This window comes from Chlamydotis macqueenii, chromosome 5 (genome assembly GCF_036417535.1).
Source record: "Chlamydotis macqueenii isolate bChlMac1 chromosome 5, bChlMac1.mat, whole genome shotgun sequence".
Lineage (NCBI taxonomy): Eukaryota > Metazoa > Chordata > Aves > Otidiformes > Otididae > Chlamydotis > Chlamydotis macqueenii.
The window spans coordinates 18730653-18753294 of record NC_141560.1 but is presented as its reverse complement, the minus strand read 5'-3'; the positions used below and the strand labels follow the sequence as shown (position 1 = coordinate 18753294).

General features: G+C 38.3%; 1 protein-coding gene across 4 annotated transcripts in view; it reads right to left on the bottom strand.

The window, feature by feature from the left end:
- Window positions 1–22642, bottom strand: part of TTC7B (tetratricopeptide repeat domain 7B) — a 159457-nt gene that overhangs the window by 87079 nt on the left and 49736 nt on the right. For all 4 annotated transcript variants that reach the window (XM_086748707.1, XM_086748704.1, XM_086748705.1 and 1 more), the window contains exons 6-9: window positions 16656–16734; window positions 14278–14450; window positions 9842–9905; window positions 3167–3304 (exon numbers count right to left, since the gene is read on the bottom strand). In XM_086748707.1, the coding sequence (XP_086604833.1) occupies window positions 3167–3304; window positions 9842–9905; window positions 14278–14450; window positions 16656–16734 (454 nt within the window). The remainder of the gene's footprint in view (window positions 1–3166; window positions 3305–9841; window positions 9906–14277; window positions 14451–16655; window positions 16735–22642) is intronic.

Genomic DNA, 22642 nt, shown 5'->3' with positions numbered 1-22642 from the left:
CCTGACCCGGGCCGCAGGAAGGCAGCACACCTCCCTATGGGTAGGGTCAGGCCGACATATTGGACCCTCTGTTCCTCTCAGAAGAGAGTCACCCACAACTATCACCCTCCTTTCTTTCTTGGAGGAGGCAGTCTTCAAACATGGAGCCGTCTGCCTCACCTTGGGCAAGCTTGGCGGCAGCGCTCCCATGTCATCATCACTCACCTCTCCCAAGTGCACTATTTGCTACATATAAGTAATGTATGCTAGGATTTCTCCTACTACACAATGTTCAGTATCAAGGCTATTACTAAATAGAATTTTTATTAAATTATTATAAAGGAATGGAGTTTTTTTTTAAATAAATTCTTTCTAATACTGTTGATAGAAGTTCGTAATCAGAATCTACATGTAGTAAGTTAATTAAATGTCTATTGTCTGGACTTTCTTTCCATTAGTGGAAGCAAAAAGATCACAGCAAGAAACAAATAAGTTACATATGAAGTCTTCTCCTATTACTTCAGATACTCGGCAGAGATGCCTAGGGTAAGGCACACTCCACCTCCTTCCACGAGCTTGGCAGAAACCAAAAGCTGCTAAATGCCGCTCACTCTCTCCACCAATTACTACAACTATGGTGCTAACCTGAGTGCCTCTAAATGAAGGGGAACGAAATCAGGCATATCTTCCCAAATACACTTTTTCAGATACAACTCATTCTACCTGTTCTGATACAATTGTTTTACAAATTATTTAAGTAATTTCAGCAGTTCTTCCAGAACTCTGGCCTACAGTACCCATATAATCCCAGAGATTCACACAAACAAGCTGTGCATGGAACCTTAATACTTGAAGTCAAAATATGTTTAGAATTTTTTAGGCTGCCTAATCATACTTTCTTCTCCCATTTTTACATATGTATACACATATGCATGTGCATTAATTATATAGAGGTACTTGTTTACAATTAGAAGAATAAAAATCTTATTTTCTAGGCCTTGCTTAATTAAAAATTAATTGCCAGTTCTAACTGGCAGAAAATAAAGAAGTTGGAGAAGTTAATACTTCAGGTTTTTATAATTTTGTAATTAGAGGGACACAACTGTAAATTATTCTAAAAGGCCTGAGTTTCAGTGTACTAATGATATCTTTACCATTCTTTTCCCTTGACTTCAAGTTCTATTTACTTTTCTTCATTCACTATGAAATGCCACAAGTGACATGATTTTCTTTTCTTCATACAGCTACAAAATTCATGGTTCACATGTGTGGGGGTAAGGGATACGTGTGCATATATGTGTATGTGACCTACATGACCAACATGAACACGTCATAAACTAGGTTCTTCTGAATCAAGTAATAACAAGTAATTTCAAAGAGCAACAGGCTCCATCAAGAAATCAATGAGAAATACATAACAAGCAATAGTACCCTGGAAAAGTGCAAGTGAAGATAATCTTCAGGATAATGGTAGCTGACTTAACTAATTAAAAGCTCACTCAGCACAACCCCTCTCCCAAAAGGCAGACATGCAGCTCAATGTTGCCTTCTAAATAACCACAAACCACTATATGGACAGGCAATATTGAACACATGACTGAATTCTGTTGCTTAGCACTCTGGTCTCCTCCTAAAAGAATATGCTTGAAGTTAGAGAGCTGAAAGATGAGTACCTAGGAAAATTTCTGGTATGGAAAACATCTCTCCTAGTAGGACATTGATAAGCTCAATATGTCATATCCTACAAGGCTTAAAAACCAACTTGATGACAGTCAGAGTACTTTTGTTTAGGAAAGAATTATGACAGCAGAAAAGTTCTTTGATCTAGTTGAAGAAGCTGTAAGAATTTGAAAGCCCATTGTATACAACCTCCATAAAGAAACTAGACCTTTTCAATGAAGAACGTGATTCAGCATTAGAGCAGTTTAACAAGGATGAGACAGATTTTTGATCACTCGATGTTCTTATATCACAACTAACTACTTCTGTAAGTAATCAGCTACAGCTAAACCAGAAGATGATAATAAGTTATTGCAACTGGTGGGTGAACACCATTCCACAGTTAGAATAATGGCCCTTTCTGACTTGACGCCACAACTGCTCCCCTAGAGCAATCATAATTAGCTCATAGAGAATGAAGCCAGCAAAAATTATATGCCTATTACATAACAGAACAGAATGGTTTTACATTTCTGAATTTGTTTTTATTGCAATACTTCACATTATAAAAGTTTCAGACTCTGGGCCACATGATTTGAGGGCAGATATCCTCTAACCACCCACTAAACTGTAAGAGCTTCTTCAAGTCTACGTTTTCTGCTGTGCTCTGGATGACAAGAACCAGGACAAATGAGATGTTATTTTTCAAATAGATAGATAAGAATTATTTTCTATTTTTAAAAGAGAACATTTCAAAAGAATATGCATACAATTTTGATGGAATATAACTACAAAGCTGCTAGACTCTGATTTAAAAATAACAAGAAAAGACCTTAAAACAATTCTCAGGTAGACTTCAGGTGTCAAAGCCCAAGGCAGTGGCTAAAACTCCTCAAGTAAGAAGCTGGTCAACACAAAGGTTCTTTAACTTTCCAGATACTCATGGCTCTGCTTTTGTCTGCCACCAGTATCACCACCAGCACAAGCAACTTCTAAAAGGGGCAGAGAAAGTATTTTCTTACAGACCTGAAAAAGTTATAAATTTGCCCTTTTTTTTAACTCCAAAGCCATTTTACAAACTATGAGGACTTCGGAGCACTCGAAATATTATGAGGTGTAAAATAAAGTTTTATTTTGAAATAAAACATGATAAATCCTTTTTCTAGGTATTTATATCTATAGTTTATATCCACAACAGCTTTTATCTTTTGCTGTTCCTTCCTGCTGTCCCATTTAATGTATGTCCTTTTAAGTAAATCCATGCCTCTCCACCTAAAAACCATGTGAACTTCCACAGCATTAAACATTTTCCACACCTTTCACACAATTTTTGTGCTTGACCACCTCAAGTCAGTTGTATAAATTTAGACAGTAAAGTTTTTGGGGTGGAACCTACCTGCTGTATTTATACAGTAGTGAGAATGACAGTGTCCTGTATTTGTTAAGCGCTTAAGTACTACCACAATTAACATGATTAACAGAAATAAGCAACAAAGACACAGTTGAATATTCACTCTTATTGACAAACCTCTGAGAGCATTTCATATTGGCCTCTTCTTCCCAAGGCTATAGTAAGTAAATCGTAGACTACAGATGCACTTTGTAAACTGATGATACGATCATTTTTGTGTTCTGGTATTCTGCTCAGTACAGCATCACGGTTAGCCTGAAACATACCACAAAAAAAAAAAAAAAAGAAAAAGAAAACCAAAGTCAGCCACTGTAATCCAACAACGTAATCCATTTTTTTTCTCAAGTAACTACCATTCTATTCAGATTGACAGTCAGCAGTTGATATAGGTGATACAGAAAGATGGTATCTGCTATTAATTTATAGATGGCAAGAATCACCAATTTTATCCAGTAGTGGCAAGATTTATGTTTCTATATGGATCTATTTTAAATTACTTGATTCTAATTACATAAATCAGGTAATGTATTTAAAACTACTGAAGAGTAATTTTAGAAACTTTTCAAAAACTAAATAAGGGTTTCTTTAATATAATGTATATTCATCTTTTAAAATTTAATTTTATTTTTTATATGCTAGTAGAACATATTAGAAGGATCTTCAAATCCTCTATTTCAGCTTTTGTGAAACACGGCAATCAATTTCTTTTCTCTTAACAACATTATGACACCATCCTCTCACTTGTGAGTGGTAACCTGCCCAAGATAACCACACAATCACCTTCAGGAGTTACTAGTGAGAAGTGAAAATTGTGCCTGGTTCTGAGCACAGGCTTGGAATCAGGCCATGTTTGCAGTAAGGCTTTGTACTTTCAATCCTTTTTAGTGAAAGACACATCGTAAGTCTGATTCCTTAATTAATATTTTCCTTTTGAATCACAGAATCATAGGATCATAAAATGGTTAGAGTTGGAAGGGACCTTCAAAGGTCATCTAGTCCAAACCCCCTGCAAGAAGCAGGGCCATCCCCGACTACAGCAGGTTGCTCAGAGCCTCATCCAGCCTGGCCTTGAACGTTTCCAGGGATGGGGCTTCCACCACCTTTCTGGGCAACCTGTTCCAGTGTTCTACAACTCGCATTGTAAAAAAATTTTTCCTCATATCCAATCTAAATCTACCCCCCTCTATTTTAAAACCATTACCCCTCGTCCTATCACAACAGGCCCTGCTAAACAGCTTCTCCCCATCTTTCTTGTAGGCCCCCTTGAGGTACTGGAAGACCGCTATCAGGTCTCCTTGGAGCCTTCTCTTCTCCAGGCTGAACAGCCCCAACTCTCTCAGCCTGTCCTCATAAGAGAGGTGCTTCAGCCCTCTGACCATCTTCGTGGCCCTCCTCTGGACCTTCTCCAACTGGTCCATGTCCTTCTTGTGCTGGGGGCTCCAGAACTGGACACAGTACTCCAGGTGGGGTCTCACCAGAGCAGAGTAGAGGGGGAGAATCACCTCCCTCGACCTGCTGGTCACGGTCCTCTTGATGCAACCCAGGATGCGGTTGGCCTTCTGGGCCGCAAGAGCACATTACCTGCTCATGTTGAGCTTCTCGTCCACCAGCACTCCCAAGTCCTTCTCCTCAGGGCTGCTCTCAATCCATTCCCCGCCCAGCCTGTATTTGTGCCTGGGATTGCTGTGACCCAGGTGCAGGACCTTGCACTTGGCCTGGTTGAACTTCATGAGGTTGGCACAGGCCCACCTCCTCCAGCCTGTCAAGGTTCTTCTGGATGGCATCCCTCCCTTCCAGCGTGTCGACGGCACCACACAGCTTGGTGTCACTGGCGAACTTGCACTCTATCCCACTGTCCATGTTGCCGACAAAGATGTTGAACAGGGCTGGCCCAACACAGACCCCTGAGGGACGCCACTTGTGACCAGTCTCCACTTGGACTTCGAGCCGTTGACCACCACTCTCTGAGTGTGGCTATCCAGCCAACTCCTTATCCACCGAGTGGTCTGTCCATCAAACCCATGCCTCTCTAGTTTAGAGAGAAGGATGTCGTGCGGGACAATGTCAAAAGCTTTGCACAAGTCCAGGTAGATGATATCTGTTGCTCGTCCCTTGTCCACCGATGCTGTCATCCCGTCACAGAAGGTCACCAAATTGGTCAGGCACGATCTGCCCTTGGTGAAGCCATGTTGGCTGTCACCAGCCACCTCCTTGCTCTCCCTGTGCCTTAGCATGGTTTCCATGAATGAAGAAAGCTGAGCTAGAACTGGATTAAATGAATTGACCATGTTCACAGATAGATCTTGTTAAAGAGCAAAGGATAAAATTCAGGTCTCCCAGTAGCTAAGACTACCTGTATTGAACTACGTACTTCTTCCACAATACCATCAAGCCTCTGAAAAATACCTTTTCTTGATATCTTATTTATTTCTGGATTTCTTGATGTTTAATATTCCCATTGGTACAAATGTTACTATATTTGGTAGTTTGAAGTCAGAAGTTAAAGATCCTTCTCTCTCCTCTTCCGTCCTTTTTTTTTTTTTTATTTACACGGGGCATGCCCCCCTTAATACGTTTACTGAACTACACTTAATTTTAATAGACAGCTCATTTCCTCTTTTTTCAGAGGCGAGGAATGACACACATTAAGGGATAATAAATTGTTTCTCTGCTTTGACAGAATAACAATTTAAGTTCTGAACATGTGTAAGATCTTCAACATCATAATAATTAAATACAAAAAGAAATTTTCAAAGAGATACATGGAGAGTAAAATGCATAGACATTTCAGGAATTATCAATGGAATAATCCACAGCTTAGTTTGAAAACACACAACCCTGCACACACACTCCAAAACAGTCATTTTTCTTCCTTTTCATCAAGAAGTCTTTGGCTTTTCCTTTCTACACTGCATAAATATTTATTTAACTTCAAGAACTTCCTTTTTAGCTCCACACTTAATCATTATTTGACTCAATTCCTTGCAAGTACAGAACAAGCTATGAACCAGCACTTCTTGGGAAAAAAATGGTTGACAGTGCCAAAGCAGTATTGTAGGAGAGGATGTCTTGCAAGTATTAAAGGTATCTTATATATTTGAACAATCATTTTCTGCATTAGGTACAAACATTAGGTTTGTAGTACATTCTGGTTTATAATTTAAAACAGAATGTACGTACAAACCTAAGTGCTCAGTGTTTCAGAACCGCCACAGTCTCAGACACAACAAAGTGACAGTTAGTTAAACTGCAATGTGTCAGCTGGCCACACTGACCCTACGCACACTTTTAAGCCTGAGGCAAATGCAAGCAGTATAACTTAGTTCATCCACCGTGGAAGAAAGGATACGCTCAGCCATTTTACCATCAGCTAGGAATAACACTTAAGGCTGAGCCGAGGAGGTGTTGATCAGTGAAATGAAGTCTAATTGGAGGCCAGTAAGTAGTGGAATACCCCAGAGACTGATACTGGGCCTGATCCTGTTCAAAATCTTCATTAATGAACTGAATGATGGGGCAGAGTGTACCCTCAGCAAGTTTGCTGATGGTATAGAACTATGAGGAGGAATTGATACACCAAAGCACCATGCTGCCATCCAGAGGGACCTCAACAGGCTGGAGGAATGAGCTGACAGGAACCTCATCAAAGGCTTTAACAAAGACTTCAAAGTGCAAAGTCCTGCACCTGGGAAGGAACAACCCCAGGCAGCAGTAGATGCTGGGGGCTACCCAGCTGGAATGCAGCTTAGCAGAGAAGGGCTGAGGGTCCTGGTGGACACCAAGTTGAACAGGAGCCAGCAATGTGCCTTTGCTGGAAAGAAGGCTAGTGGTATCCCAGGTTCCATGAGCAGGAGTGTTGCCAGCAAGCTGAAGGAGGCAATCCTTCCCCTCTATTCAACACTACTCAGGCCACACCTGCAGTACTGGATCCAATTCTGGACTCCCCAGTACAATAGAGATATGGAGCTACTGGAGACAGTCCAACAGACTACCACTAGGATGAATAAGGGACTGGAGCATCTCTTCTATGAGGAAAGGCTAAGAGAGATGGAACTCCTCACCTGGAAAAGAGAATGCTCGGGGGAGGAACCTTATCAATGTGTACAATTCCTGAAGGGAGGGTACAAAGAAGATGGAGCCAGGCAGCTTTCACTGGTGCCCAGCGACAGGACCAGAGGCAGTGTGCACAAATTGAAACACAGGAGGTTCCTGCTGAACATCAGGAAACAGTTCTTTTTTTACTGTGAGGATGACTGAGCACTGGCATAGGTTGCCCAAGGAGATTGTGGAGTCTCCCTCCTTGGAGATATTCAAAAGGCATAGACACAGCCTGCTCCAGGTGGCTCTGCTTGAGCAGAGACATTGGACAAAATGACCTCCAGAAGTCCCTTCCAATCTCGGTCTTTCTGTGATTCTGTTACTACAGCTCAGCTGACATGCAGCAACATGTACACGTACTGTAACATGAAGATGTCAGTCCTTCAGAACACACTCTTCTACTCATTCCTGCCTAGATAAGGAAAGTTTGATCTATACTTTGCAAGTGTAAGAGCTAGAATACAAGGACATCTTACAGTAAGAGTGATGGCAGAGTTACAGCTGACTTTCCTCATTAGGCCTGACAATACACTGTAGCAGCAGTCATGCGGCTAAAAGAGACATTTTGTACTCTGAAATGTACCTACAAGAGAATTAGAACACTTACACTTGAAAAGCACAGAACTATCTTTCTCAGAGCATTTATTTCATAAATACTACAACTTAAATCTTACTCAAAACATCCTTTCTGAATTTGGAAATTAAGGGAATGGAAGGTGACACAAAAGCAGCATTTGTAATCCACTGGCAAGATTCAATTTTCTGGATATATTCAAATAAGAAGTTATGATGTCAGAATGCACCACTTCCCTGAAACTAGCAGTATGATTTAGGGCTCGTATATATACACACAGTCATTTGATTACTTTTACTTACACAATATGCTACCTATATGTCATATCCTTATTTTGTTTTCCAGTATTTACTTGAATAAGTTCTTGAAGGACAGAAGTATTGACACCTTATCTGTGTTTTTACTAGTTCACAGACAATGTAAGGAAGAGATCATACTACTTTAATAAGATAATACCACCTCAAAACACCGATGATCACTCAATCTTCTGTAACTGTTCTTACTTCATTCCCAAATACTGGTTTCAAAATTGTAAATCACATACTACCTCATAACTACTACAGCTAGAAAGTTAGCGTGCACTGAAGCTGAAGTAACAGCTCTCACATTTCAGAAAGATGAGTTTGTAGTGATTAATATTTTTATGCTCAATCTTCACCTTTCCCTCACTCCAAAACTAATTTGACCAAATGACTCAGCCAAAGTAAGTCAATCGTGAAAGATCTTATACTCCCCCAAAACAAACTCTTTTGCCTCAGATAACCTGCAACAACTACTTGTAAAGAAAAAAAATATTGAAAGCTTGCTAAGGGTATATGCTCTACAGTGACAAGCATTTGATATCATTAGGCAGATCTAATTCAAGACTTAACAGTACTTTTAATTCTTTTTTTGGCTTTTTAATGATAATATGCAAGAAAGTACATATGCAAATACAGTAATCCGTAGTCAGATCCTGCAGAACTGGGACTGCTTCCACTTCACACCATGACCACAGTTCACATCAGAATTACGTATATCTCCACAAGCTGCTGAGGCACTTTACAGAGGCACATGTGGCCCCTTTCAGTGGTAAGTATATACTGCAGCAAAACCAACACATTACATGAAAATGTTTGCTCAGTCTAATTTTCTGGTGACAGATTCTGTCATGAACGTTGCAAGGCAGATCATTAGGAATAAGGAAAGTAGTTTGCACTACAATGTAAATGTTTGCTACTTAGTTCAAATAGGACAATGTTCACTAAAACATTCTGATCCTACTTAACTGTATCAAACCAGAAATTATGCCAGAGCATGATAGCATCTGAATCATCCATAGAACTCAAAATACTAAGTCTCATTGATGAGACAGATTACCATATGATGCATTCAGATTCTAGAGGTTCCACCCTTTCAGTAAGAAAAACAGCAAAAATTCCAGCTTTTCATTTTTGCCATCTGAGAACACATAACTGACCTGGTATGAGAACACATAACTGACCTGGTATGGTGGCAGTTGATAGATCACTAGTAAAATCATACTAGAGGAAAATATGAAAGGTTGACAGAAGGCACAAGTAGGCCATTGAAAGGAATCACCTATTGAGGAATTTATTAAAATAAATATTCCTGTAGCAAAGGCTGAACGTCAGTATCATTAAAATAAATTTACAAATCTGAGTGACATCTGAGGTTTAATGCACAATGGAAAATACTTTCTGGCTATGTTTATTATGCTCATCTATTAGTCTTTGATGTGTTTTTTACAACAAAAATAACTTACATTTTGAGTCTGTCTGAATGGCAACCAGCTGGTGTAACAGTGGTTCATAGTGGTAAGTGATGTCAAATTAAAGACCTGGCTCTGTGTTCACCTGCCTATGGTTAGAAGGAGGCTAGGTTCAGCCACTCTAAAGGAGAAAAACTCCTATTCATAACACTTGGAGACCTCATCTTGCTGGCTCAGAGGAACAGAAGCTTGAGTTTCAGAAGTAACTGCCTGCTTTCCTAACAGAAAATGAAACACAAGTCATAAAGTAAGGCACGACAAAAAGTTCTATTTTAATTTAAAAAAAAAAAAAACCAAGGAAAACACACACACACATACAGAACATGCTCATTCACTCTATTTTACCTACCATAGATTCGCTAATAAGCAGCAACAGTAAGGCTTCTTCTGTATTTTCTTGAGGACAAAAGATGCTGTTCAAAACGAGAATTTAATTACTTAAGAAGAACACATTATTTTTAGGAGTAGCTTACACAAACATAGTAAGAGTCCTATAAAAACTGGAAAATTTTCAGAAAAGAGAAGAGAGAGTAACTTGCGTAGAAAAAATGATTGGTTAAAATGTATTTCTTTGCAATGTTCTAAATTTGCATTTCAGAAAAGCTGTCCAAACATAGTAAGAGAACAAGACCACCACAGCTGTCAAGAGCTGAACACATTCAAATATCGCAAAATTGCACATAATTTGACAACTGTAAAAACTGCACCCATAGTTTAACTAGTCTCTGACAGCTAATCTGCCTGAGCTGAGTCTACATCACTGATTCAAAAGTCAGCAACAAGAAACTCCTTCCAAAGGACAAGATAACTTTCTTATTTCAGGCAATATGTGGATAAATACTTCTACTAGTCTTTCATCAGATACACTTGAGAATGGTTTTCCTGATGCATTCAATAGCTGTGCATATTTTTAAATAGAGCCATGACAATCTCTGCCTGCTCGCCATAACCAGTTACTTTCAAGCAGTTAAAAAAATTTTTTTTAATGAATTACAACTCATTCTGACTTAACACTGAAGGTTAGCATAGGACTAGTTTGAAAACCCTTCCATGCTGATGGACAAACAACTGGACATCTTCACTGGGTACACAACTGGTAGGAATTTATTCATTCATTCTCTCTCTCATACACACACAAAAACCTCAACCCAGTGACTGTGTTTTAACTCTTCAGACTTACTTCTCTAAACTGTTTCTGAATTAGCACAAGTACTATTTCCTGTTAATTCAGACTAAATAGTTGCACAATTAACTGTTTAAATGTACAACATAATTTCTTGTTGTTAATAAGCAATTCCTATAGTCCCAAGGGTGCTTAAACTACAGTAAAGTACAGATGGGAAACAAAATTGGTCTGAGATTAAAACTCCTTTTAGGTTTTTTTTTAAATGCACTAGAAATTTAAGCAGTAATTAAATGCCTGAAACGAAATGGAAACTCAAACACATCTGAATTCCAGGCGGTTTGAAAGCAACATTGCAAACGTATTGTGGTAATATACAGCAGTTAAGACCCCAGGGCAGTTGTTTTGGTGTTGGATTTTTATTTTTTAATTAAAGCAAGTTGCTCACTAGATTTTGAAGAGTATTCTAAATCTTAGAAGCCACATAACAAAGAAATTTCAAAACACAATTACTCATTAATAAGCACTGCCCAGGACAGGGAATGAGGAGTGAAGAGGAAGCATCAGAGAGCTCCCTATTTACCTATCCAGTCTCCAACGCAAAATTTAGCAACCTGGAAGCAGATTTAACCTGACTGACTGGCAATGGTTCCCAGAAAGCAGAATAACAATTGAAATAGTTGCTGGAGAAATTACTTTCTCAGAGAAAAAAGGGAAGTCACCCCAAAGAGAGCTACTAACAAGTCACTCATCAAAACAAAAGCAAACATTATTTCTCCCACAACATATTTTGGTAAATAAGTTGATGTTTGTCTCAAACAGGGAAGATTCTCTTCATGCAGAAATTACTGGAAAATTTCTTTGACCTGTGTATGTAAAAAGCTCAATTTAGTTGACTGAACTCAGACATTTTCTCTGTCTCCTGACAGATGCAGGCATACCAGTAAAGTAATTCCAAGGTAACAGGGCAGAGTAAAAGAGGCAACTGGAAGCATGAAATGACTATCAAAGGCAAACCAAGGAGTTTAACAGTTCATGAACTGAGGATAAAACTGAAGAGAGAGTAACACAGAGATCTACAAAATCATAGATGGTATTAGCCAAATCACGTTCAGCAACCTCAAAAGAACACAATGCAGTTACTTAACATATCAGGCAACATATTTAGAAAAAAACAGTACATCTCAGACAGAGTTGGTGATCAGATGAATACCTAGGAAGCAGTTTCCTACATGTCTGTCTTGCTATTCTTTGTCTTAGATACTTACTTTCAATCACTGCTGGAGATGAGATACTTGGCTAGACATGTTTTATCTGATCTGGTATTAATCACTCTGATGTGACAAAAGAAAAGGACTCATTACATGCTCCGCTGAAATTGTGGAACTCCTGCCTTCTATGTCCCAAGAACAAGAAAATTACACTGAACAAAGCCCCACTTTTGCCAGGAGGCATGCTTCTACAAAAGGATGAGTTGAGAATAAAGAACATAAGTTTGAAAGACTGAGCCCGAGAAACCTGCTGTACGTATTCCGATGAAGGACAGAGAATTGATAGAAATCTTTGAAGATAAACACTATTCTACTTGGTAGTAATGATGACACCATAGTTACGTGGGCTTGCTGCTGTATAAAGTGTTCATTAATGGAAATCTGCAATAAATGCAGCTGAACAACTCAAGTGTCTGCCGTATGACCGTATTTTACATTACAATACAAAGACACTGTGAAGTAGGATTACTTCTATAAGCAATCTACCATAGAAGCAGACTCTTTTGCACATACCAATAAGGTCACATAACAGAAAAAAAAAACCTTTCATATTAACTAATAAGGTATATATACTGCAAGAGAGCAACAGACTGTTCTTTAGGATTTGCTGTGTGAAACCAAGTAGTTTGAATGAGAAAATGTGTGACTCTGCATAAAAGAGACTTCTTTGCGTTTGGGCAATAAATGGATACTTTTAAAGTGCAGTGATCAAGGTACATCCAGGTATGTCATTTTTACCAGAAAGGTGGCCTGCATGTACAGGTTGGTAATTATGTACTTGCAGAAAAACACAACAGTTGTTTTGGCAAACTGAATGTTCAACTCTATGCCTGCATCTTTTCCTAAAGCTCAGGAGACTGCTTTTTTAATTACTTCACATCCAAGACATAGGCTACGACTAAAATTTAAAAACTCACAACATCTGGGTTTTGATCTAGCTAGACATCATCATCACCATCATTATTATTTTGAGAAAAAGGGTCTAAAATGTCATATGGAACAGACAACGGTCTCCTGTAAAGAGATTCCCAGATGACATGGATTTCACAGAATCACAGAACAGTTGAGGTTGGAGTGAGTGTCTGGGGACCATCTAGTACATACCCTCCACTCAAAACAGGGTCAACTGGCAGGTTGCTCAGGCCCATGACCACTTGGATTTTTAATATCTCCTGTGATATTCTCCAGACTCCACAACCTCTTTTGTAAATTTTTTTTTCTTAAGTTTAAATGGAATTTCAATCTTCTCCATCTGCATTACTTAGCACTGTCCTGCTACGGCAAATCACAATCTTGACTAGATCGTTATATCCACTGCTACAATATATTTCTCAGTTCTCTGGCTCACAGTGCTTTCCAGCATGTACCAAAACAAGCAAGCAATAGTTGTTGACTATGTTAAATATATATACACAAAATACAAGATCCCACAAGGACTCACATGTAGAATATAAGTAAAGCAGTGCAAAGTTTGCAGATTATGTAAAACAAGCACGCAACAAAGTTTCATCAGATCAAACTGATGAAAGACATTAAAAAAAAAAAATCTAAAAAGATGATGCCAAACGACGAAGATTTTACCAGTATTACTTTGACATAAGTATGTTACTTTACAGTAAGCTACACCCAAGGACTATAATAAAGTGCAAAATCTTGTCAATATATATTTTTGGCACTGCCAGAGTGTGTCTAAGGAAAACAACTTTACCTTAGAAACCATTTTTCATTTGATCAGATATAAACAAACAACAAGTTATTAACTTTTAAGAAAACGTTCAAATTCAAGGAAATGGCTATCTACATTTAATACTAATGGTGATCAGTTTTGTCAAAAACCCACACATTTTCAAGAAGGAAGAGATACCTACCAAAGCTACTCCAGAATTAAAAGGTAGATGCCTTGGGAAATAAACTACTTTTGAAACTGCTAGATAAATTGCTAGATATGATTGGGGTTTTTTTTCAATATTTCAGGGATTAATTTGAATCTCCATATTGCTAACTCTTTCTTTTCTATGATAAAGCAGAATAGAGATCTAGAAACAGCACACATTTAAAATGTGCCATCTCAGATTTGCAACCCAGGTCATGTTTTCTTTTGTATCCCAGGTATAGTAAGAGATATTGATTCTACTATATAGCTCAGTATAGAAGAAAACAAAAATATTTTGAGACTTGAGGTCTCATGCATACAGTGCAAACTTCTGCTTGGAGAAGCATGTTGCTTGCCTAGTTCTCCTCAGATAACACATATACACACACAGCACGGGAAACATTTCCATTCACATTGCCCAATTCCTTCCACATTTTCAAAAATATAAACTATATTACCCAGTGCACTGGGTATCAATTGCAATTATAGAAACAAGAGAAGTACAAACTCAGCCATACTTTTCTCCAGTGTATACCCGCGGTCTTCTACTGAGTGCGTAATTCTTAGTATTTGAACCTTTTCGAAGGGGATCATCTAGGGGTGATTGGTGAGGAGGGTCTTCCAGTGGATTCCAATAACTCTGTTCACACATGCCTCGTAACAAAATTTCAGCCAGTTGTCTTGCTATCGTCTGTAAAAGTGAAAGATAAATATTTTCCTTAGAAATGCTGAATACAAACTCTTCAAAAATGCTTGGATTATTTCTAATGAAGACTAGTCATGTAAAATAAATTCTGGTTTTTTTTTTAAATACCCCCAAAACCTGCCACACGGCTGTATGCAAGGTGTAAGTACTCAGTTCAGTTCTCTAAACACAAAAAAAAATGGCAGTAGCAAACAATTTTTCAGTTTTATCAGTTAAATCCAGATATTTCTGAAGTATCAACAATACCAACTGTTGCTCCTAAAAAGTAGAGCACGTCCAGGTACATTTTCAGCTGTTTTGTGCTCAATAACCTCTACTGCCTCTCCAGGCCTGGAGCAGATGTTTCCATGGGAGAGACCACAGTGGAGCAAGTATTTCCCTGCTGTTAGTGGAGAGGACCACAGTGGAGCAGATGTCCACACTGCAGCCTGCTGAGATGACCATGGTGGAGCAGGTTGATATTCCCTGAAGGAACTGCAGCCCATGGGAGATACTCCACCCTGGAGCAGGGGAAAAGTGTGAGGAGTAAGGAGCAGCAGAGAGGAACTGTTATGGACTCACTACAACCCTCCACACTCATCCACCACTCATGGAGTGGGAGAGTAAGGAGAGAAAGTAGAAGAGTCAGGAATGAAGGACTGAAGTTGAACCTGGGGAAGGTGGTGGGAAGAAGATGTTTTAGTTTTTTTATTTGTTTCTCACCATCCCATTCTCTTTTAATTGACAATAATTTAAGTTAATTACCCCCAAGTCAAGTCTGTTTTGCTCATGACAGTAACTGGTAAGCAAACTCCCTGTCTTTACCTCGACCCACAAGCGTTTCTATCATCTTATTTTCTCCCCAACCAGTTAAGGAAGGGGAATGAGAGAACAGCTGGGTGGGCATCTGGCAGCCAATCAAGGTCAACCTACCACGGGCACTTAAACTCCAAACCCCAATTGACTAGGGTTTCTGACAACTTTTACTTGAAGGTGCTAGTGTTTCTCTCTGTTGGTAAGGCTCAGTAAGAGTGAAATGAGGCTGCAGAGCAGCATGAAAAAAAACTTTATTTTGACTAACTATTCTTGGCACTATATACTTAGGTGTAGAAATAATCACATAAGTATTATTTAAGTAAATAATATTAATGTAAAGCTTTGAAATCATCCTATAACCCATAACTATCAGGTTAATCTCCTCTTTTATGTTTAATGCATATGCATAAAAGCTGCATGGCTGTACATTAGCAGCAGATTAGCAGCAGAGCAGCAGAAAGAAGGAAAGATCTACATTTGCATCAGAATTGGCAGTATTTCCCAGCAACAGACGTGTAATGTTTAGGCCACAGAGAGCACCACATGATCTGCATTTTCCACCTGAATTCCTATACTATAAGAAGCCCTTCATCTTTTATACTATTAAACTTTGCAGTGTTATCCTTCTCCATTGAAAGCCTATTATTTAATAATTTTAACACAAGGGTGTTAAAATTAAAATAGTTAGTTAAAATAACTATTAAAATAACTAGGAATCAGTTATTAAACTAATTAAGAAACTAATTACCTTCCTTATTACTACTTTGGAAATTTTAAAGGCCTAGTACTAGAAAACTAATCTAGGACATTTTGAGAATCATTACATTGAGAAAAAGATTTAAATAAACCTTGGCCTTTTATTATGCATAAGATGCAAAAAAGATACATCACTTTTGGTAAAGGTTTATTTTCTGACAATATAAATAACAAATCTTCATTATTTTGCTTTTATTGTTTTCCTTTAAGAGGCTTTATCACAAAAAATAGAGAAATGATAACTTGATAACTTCAACTTAATAGAATACACATAAAGACACTGCACTCTGTCCTCACTCCCATTACATTACAGAACATGAAACACCCTTGTGAAACTACGGTAAGTCATAAATAGGGCAATTATGATTAAGGTTGAAAGTATGGTCAGTCAGAGATCAATCAGGTTTTAACTATAACCACAAATAAGAAAGAGAAATAGGGGAGAGATTAGATAGCAAACATTCCTTTTAATTTTAATCATGCACTTAAGCCAGGAAATGTAACCTTATAAAGTGGTAGATAACAGATCCTGATGAATATGTCGTGTATCGGATTTCTTGTCTCTAACTCATCCACTATATTTATGCTTTACCTGGCTACTAAAATGATGCTGCAATAGGAATGTTTAATATAACTTACCATTCGCAGATTTTGTGTAGTTCTTGTTTCAACAGCTCTTAGCAACTCCCTAAATCTACCAACTCCTCTTGTCAAGTTCCTGTATATAAACACAGAATGTGACAGTATTCCAACTTGGATGTAGTAACACCTTAATATATTACTCAATAAAGTTGTTAAAATCCATGTTATCATTTTTTTTCCTGCATATGATCACTGCCTTCCTCTGAGAGACATATATAGATATAGATATATATATATTCATCTGGGAACCCCACCACTGATTACTACAACAACATTCCCTGACAGTTTATTGAAAAATTAAACATTTTCATGATCAGTAGATAGTTCAAGAGAAAGCAAGGAAAAGTATGAGAAGTGACCACCTCAAAAGGGAAAAACCAAAACTGAAATTGGTCGCCTATTACAATGCAATGGTTTCAATTTTCAATTACATTAGGCTCCAAAGCATAAACTGGAAAAAAGAAATCCATTTTAGCTGCCTCTTGACACCTTAAAATAGGGAAGTAAAGGAGTAAATCTTGTCATCCTCAGTGAAAGTAATGTAAAATTTTAAACTCCTTTTCAGGGAGGAAGAGCACAAACACAGCAAGGCCCACTGTGTGGCCAGAAGAGGACTGGAGGATCAGTGTTCTGGCTTTTGGTGTGGCTTCTGCAATTCAAGTTTCTTCATCTATGCTTCTTCCACTGCTGCTGATTAAACAGCTTTTGCAAAGAGATCCAAGACCCTCAGAGAGGGGTCATCATTCATACTAACAATTTTAGCAGATCTGAACTTTCTTCTCAAAAAAACAGATTATTTTGAATGGCCTTATAGCTTTATCTTTTTCTCATGTCTATACCAGTTATCTCAGCTACCTATTGTTTTATTGCACTTTAAAACAGTTGAGAATATTTTAATTTATATTAATAGAGTTTGTCTTTGAACTGGTGAAGGACTGGGTTGGCTTTTTGCCAAGCTGAGCAACTGAATTCTGCAACCTCAACACATAACAGAACCATCATTTCACTATTTGAAGTATAGTCGCAAAACAAAATGATTTGATCAAAACCATGTTTTGTGTTAAATCATTGCTGTTATGTCATATAGTTGTATTATATTAAGATGTCATTTTATGTGCAAGTTGCATAATATTTACCTAACATGGGCTCAAAAAATAAAAGAAATATTATGTATTGCATAAGCTTTTCACAAGTAAAAGCACTGTTGTACTGCACTATAAAGCTGATGTTGAAATTGTCTTCCTTACTCTGATGTCTTTATTTACAATATATTTAAAATACTGATCTTCTGAATTATAAGTTCAGACAAATTTTAAAAAGCCCGTATTTTTACACAGATACTTTCTTTAAATTTAGTTGCACAATACCCAAAATCAGTGTTTGACGCAAGAGAACTTGCTATAGAACTGCAGAACACTCATCACTTTACCTAGAGATCTCATTTATTTTACTCTTCAGATTACATGACAGAGGTCACCTCTGTTCTGCTTTAAAGGATTATCAGCATAATTCATTAACTTTAGTCTCCAGCACAGACAGACATCTTTCACTAGCACAAGTTCACCTTCTAAAATAGTTTTATATAAAAGGTCATTTAAAAAGAACTAGCATTTTCAAATAACAAAACTTGTATGATCAGGTTGAAAGTTACATCTAAGTAAGCCAGCAGCTGGTTAAAAAGAAATAATGATTGTTTGTAAAAAGTCCACACGTTACAGCAGAGCTTGACCATAGGATGTCACGTTAGTACATATTAAAGAAAATTAGTCTTGTGTATACATCTAACATGGAAACAACTGCATGAAAGATTATTTATTTATATATTTCACACAGGTAGGCCTCAATAGCTAATGAATATTACACCAACTTCAAATACTACTGCAGTAAGCACAGAAAGTCAGTAGGCCAAATTTTAAGAAAACCTCTGAACTCAAGGGAAGCTGGATACCTTGAGCACCTTTGGAAAGCCAAAATACATACCATTCAGTAATATCACATGCCAAATATTTTAGAGAGCCCAAACCAGACCACTGGAATCCCAGCGTTAAGTCCTCTGCTCTAAGTGCATATTTCCCATGAATGGAGCTTTCTCTCAAGGACTTTGCAATACGCAAAGTCACAGATGTGTCCTCATAACAAGATTTTTAAAACCAAACAGACAGATCTGTCAAAAAAAACTGAAATGTTCCCTGCAAAATTGTCAAAAAAGAGCAACAGTAAGAACTTATCAGTTTGAAACACTAATTTCCCAGTACAGATGAAACACACTATGTAGCAGAACTTCAGATCACAATAATTTAAATCTTTATTAAATTTTAGGAATTAGCATTTTTTCCATACGAAGTTTGTGTCTTTTGATGTGTTACATGAACTAAAAAACTACTCTATGGAAAAGTATGCAACTTTTTTAAAAGTCCTTAAGAACTTAATGATAGGTTGTTATTAGTTACCTATTACATTTTTATAATCATCTGCAAGAGACTGAAACTTGTGACTGAAGTTCTACTGTATGATGAAGAAAAAAGCAGTAAGATTGTCCAAGAAAAAACCAAATTTAAAATACAGAATTAGTTTTTGCTTCATAAAGCATTTAACACTGATCCACTGCACAAGTGAACACAAACACAATACAGATTTGTCAAGCATCTTCCATGTGAAGTACACCAAAAAAAAAAACAGTTCAAATCTACAATCTAAATCACCCCAAAATTGAGTTAAATGCTTTGAAAGACAAGAAATGAAGCAAAACACACCATGAACAATATGGTATATCTCCGCACTGCACTGCTTTTACCAAAGTACATTTCCTGTATTTGTTAACAGTTTGTAACACCGGGAGAAGAAGGGGGCGGCTATTCTGGCCCATACTTTTCCTGTCTAGCCTAGGAAGCACACAACTTTTACCTGCTTTTCAGTAGGATGTGCCTTCATGTTAGCAGTTCCACCTGTGCTGACTGAATGCCAGAGCAGAAGGGCAGGTTAACTTAGAAAACAACGTCCCACAGTGTCTGTAAAAGACTTTGAGATCCTTTTCCTTCTCAAGATGAGTAGCATACTGGAGTCAAGCCCTTCAAATTGCACCTTCCTAGTTTTTAAAGACCAATTAAAATGTTTGCTGCTTTAAATCTTCAAGAAAAACCCCACCTACTTTGACTCTTTAAGTAGCACTAACCAGTTAAAGACTGAGAACCAAGATTTAGAGGTATAATCTACTATTGAAAATCTATACGGATTGATGCCCTTCAGGCTAATTTGCACCCTTGTGTCTACATATTTGCACCCTAAACCCCAACAATTTATGTTAGAACCTATTTAATTATTCTGACGCAAGATCAACTTTTGTGCTCCTTTGAAAACTTCAGGCAGCATTTCTGTTCAGAATAATGAAAGTATTTTAACTGCATCTAGGCAAAGGTGCTCACTCCTAAACAGAGAAAGAGAGATCAACAGCTGTAGATATGATACAAAGAAAGTGCAGGAAGAAAATTAAGGGGCACCAAGGGCAAACTTCCAATGCAAGATCAGAAGATCTGAATATAAGCCTGTAGGCCAGCAGTAGCAAACTTTTGGCACAAACACGTTTATGACCATTACCACCAAGAAGTCTCTTGGTTTTAAAAAGCAAGTTCGGCATCAGACAACACAGTTCTTTGGCATTAGTGGTCCAGATAAACCTCACATCCAGACATATTCTCCTTATCTTTGTGTTTTTAAACACACACACACACACACAAGTAGAAAAGAAAGAAACTGCTGGAAGAGAAGTAGTCTATATTTGAAAGATGTTAGGGAAAAAAAATCACATGCTATTCCTTATAACAAAAGGAGTGAGATGTAATCATAATATACTCAAAACAAGCTACAAAAGTTTTAAATTTTACCTCAGAAAGGTTGATAGGATTAATTTACTTTGTATTTACAGCATATTTTGATAGTATCTTCCCCATCAGTATGAGAACATCTTTCTTTGTCAGGAATTTATCTTACGCTTATAAATTTTAAAACCCAAATATTTAGTCTAACATTGCCTTTTATAGATTAAATATGGAATTAGAACACACTTTTTGCTTCTTCAGTGTGCCATTACAGCTACACAAGTATTTGAAACAACCAAATCAAGTAACAATTCTTGCATTCATGCATTCAAAATGAAAACGCTTACTGCCTAGGCTGCAGTTAAACCGGTAGCTAATTCTACCTGATGGGTTACTACTGAAAGAGGAAGGTCTCATTCTCCCCATTCTCCTCTCTTGGTGTCTGTTCCCTTTCTCCACCATTCTTCCTTCTTCACATCTTCCTACTCTCACTTGCATGGTCCTATCTCTTTTCTCACAGCCACTGGTAATAATACCACTGTATTATTACACTTTCCAGTGAATTTATTCATCTCACTAAAATGACAGAAAGTTGTAATTTCTTTGCTGTTTGTTTTCTGCTGTTTTGGAGAATAAAATGACTCTACAGAAGAGCCAAACAAGTACCTGAACCAGCAAAAAGCAAACAAGAAAAATGCATGCCATGAGTGTAGGTATGGGGAAGATGAGCGCAGGTAACTCCATTTTACAGCGTTAGGACACTACCAAGTTGTGTGGTGCCGTCGACACGCTGGAAGGGAGGGAAGCCATCCAGAGGGACCTTGACAGGCTGGAGAGGTGGGCCCGTGCCAACCTCATGAAGTTCAACCAGGCCAAGTGCAAGGTCCTGCACCTGGGTCACAGCAATCCCAGGCACAAATACAGGCTGGGTGGAGAATGGATGGAGAGCAGCCCTGAGGAGAAGGACTTGGGAGTGCTGGTGGATGAGAAGCTCAACATGAGCAGGCAATGCGCCCTTGCGGCCCAGAAGGCCAACCGCATCCTGGGCTGCATCAAGAGGAGCATGGCCAGCAGGTCGAGGGAGGTGATTCTCCCCCTCTACTCTGCCCTGGTGAGACCCCACCTGGAGGATTGTGTCCAGTTCTGGAGCCCCCAACACAAGAAGGACATGGACCAGTTGGAGAAGGTCCAGAGGAGGGCCACGAAGATGATAAAAGGGCTGGAGCACCTCTCTTAAGAGGACAGGCTGAGAGAGTTGGGGGGCTGTTCAGCCTGGAGAAGAGGAGGCTCCAGGGAGACCTGATAGCGGTCTTCCAGTACCTCAAGGGGGCCTACAAGAAAGATGGGGAAAGGCTGTTTAGTAGGGCCTGTTGCAATAGGACGAGGGGTAATGGTTTTAAAATAGAGGGGGGTAGATTTAGATTAGAAATTAGGAAAAAATTTTTTACGATGCGAGTTATAGAACACTGGAACAGGTTGCCCAGAAAGGTGGTGAAGGCCCCATCCCTGGACACGTTCAAGGCCAGGCTGGATGAGGCTCTGAGCAACCTGATCTGGTTGGAGATGTCCCTGTTCCTTGCAGAGGGGTTGGACAGATGACCTTTGAAGGTCCCTTCCAACCCTAACCATTCTATGATTCTATGATTCTCTTGACACCACCACCTCAGCTCCTCGTCAGAATGTTCTTTCATGTAAGTGTATACATACAACACACTGTATACATGCATATATGCACATGTGCATACACTAAGTACCAGATTCAACTATTAAGGCTCAAAGATCGGATTCACAAGAGGACTCCTCAGGTTACTGGACACAGAGTGCATTAAAAGTATCACCCTTTACCTCCTATTATTTTGCAAGTTTCTCCTTTAAAGCAGAGATCTAGTCAGAGGAAGAAATAGGGGTAGATTAAGAAAGTGCCAAAGAAAATAATAAACAAAAAAAAAAAAAGCCCATTCTTGAATTCACAAGAAAAAAAGTGCTAAACATGCCAGAAAGTTTTCTAAGGAAATAAGTCAACAGAGGGAATAAAGTATATAGAGTTTATACCAGTAAATATTTAATACTGTATTACGTATTAGTCAATGTGCATGGTCATAAACTTTATAGAGTTATTTTATCTATATTTAAAAGAAAATATTACAACTCCTACAGAACTAGAAGGAA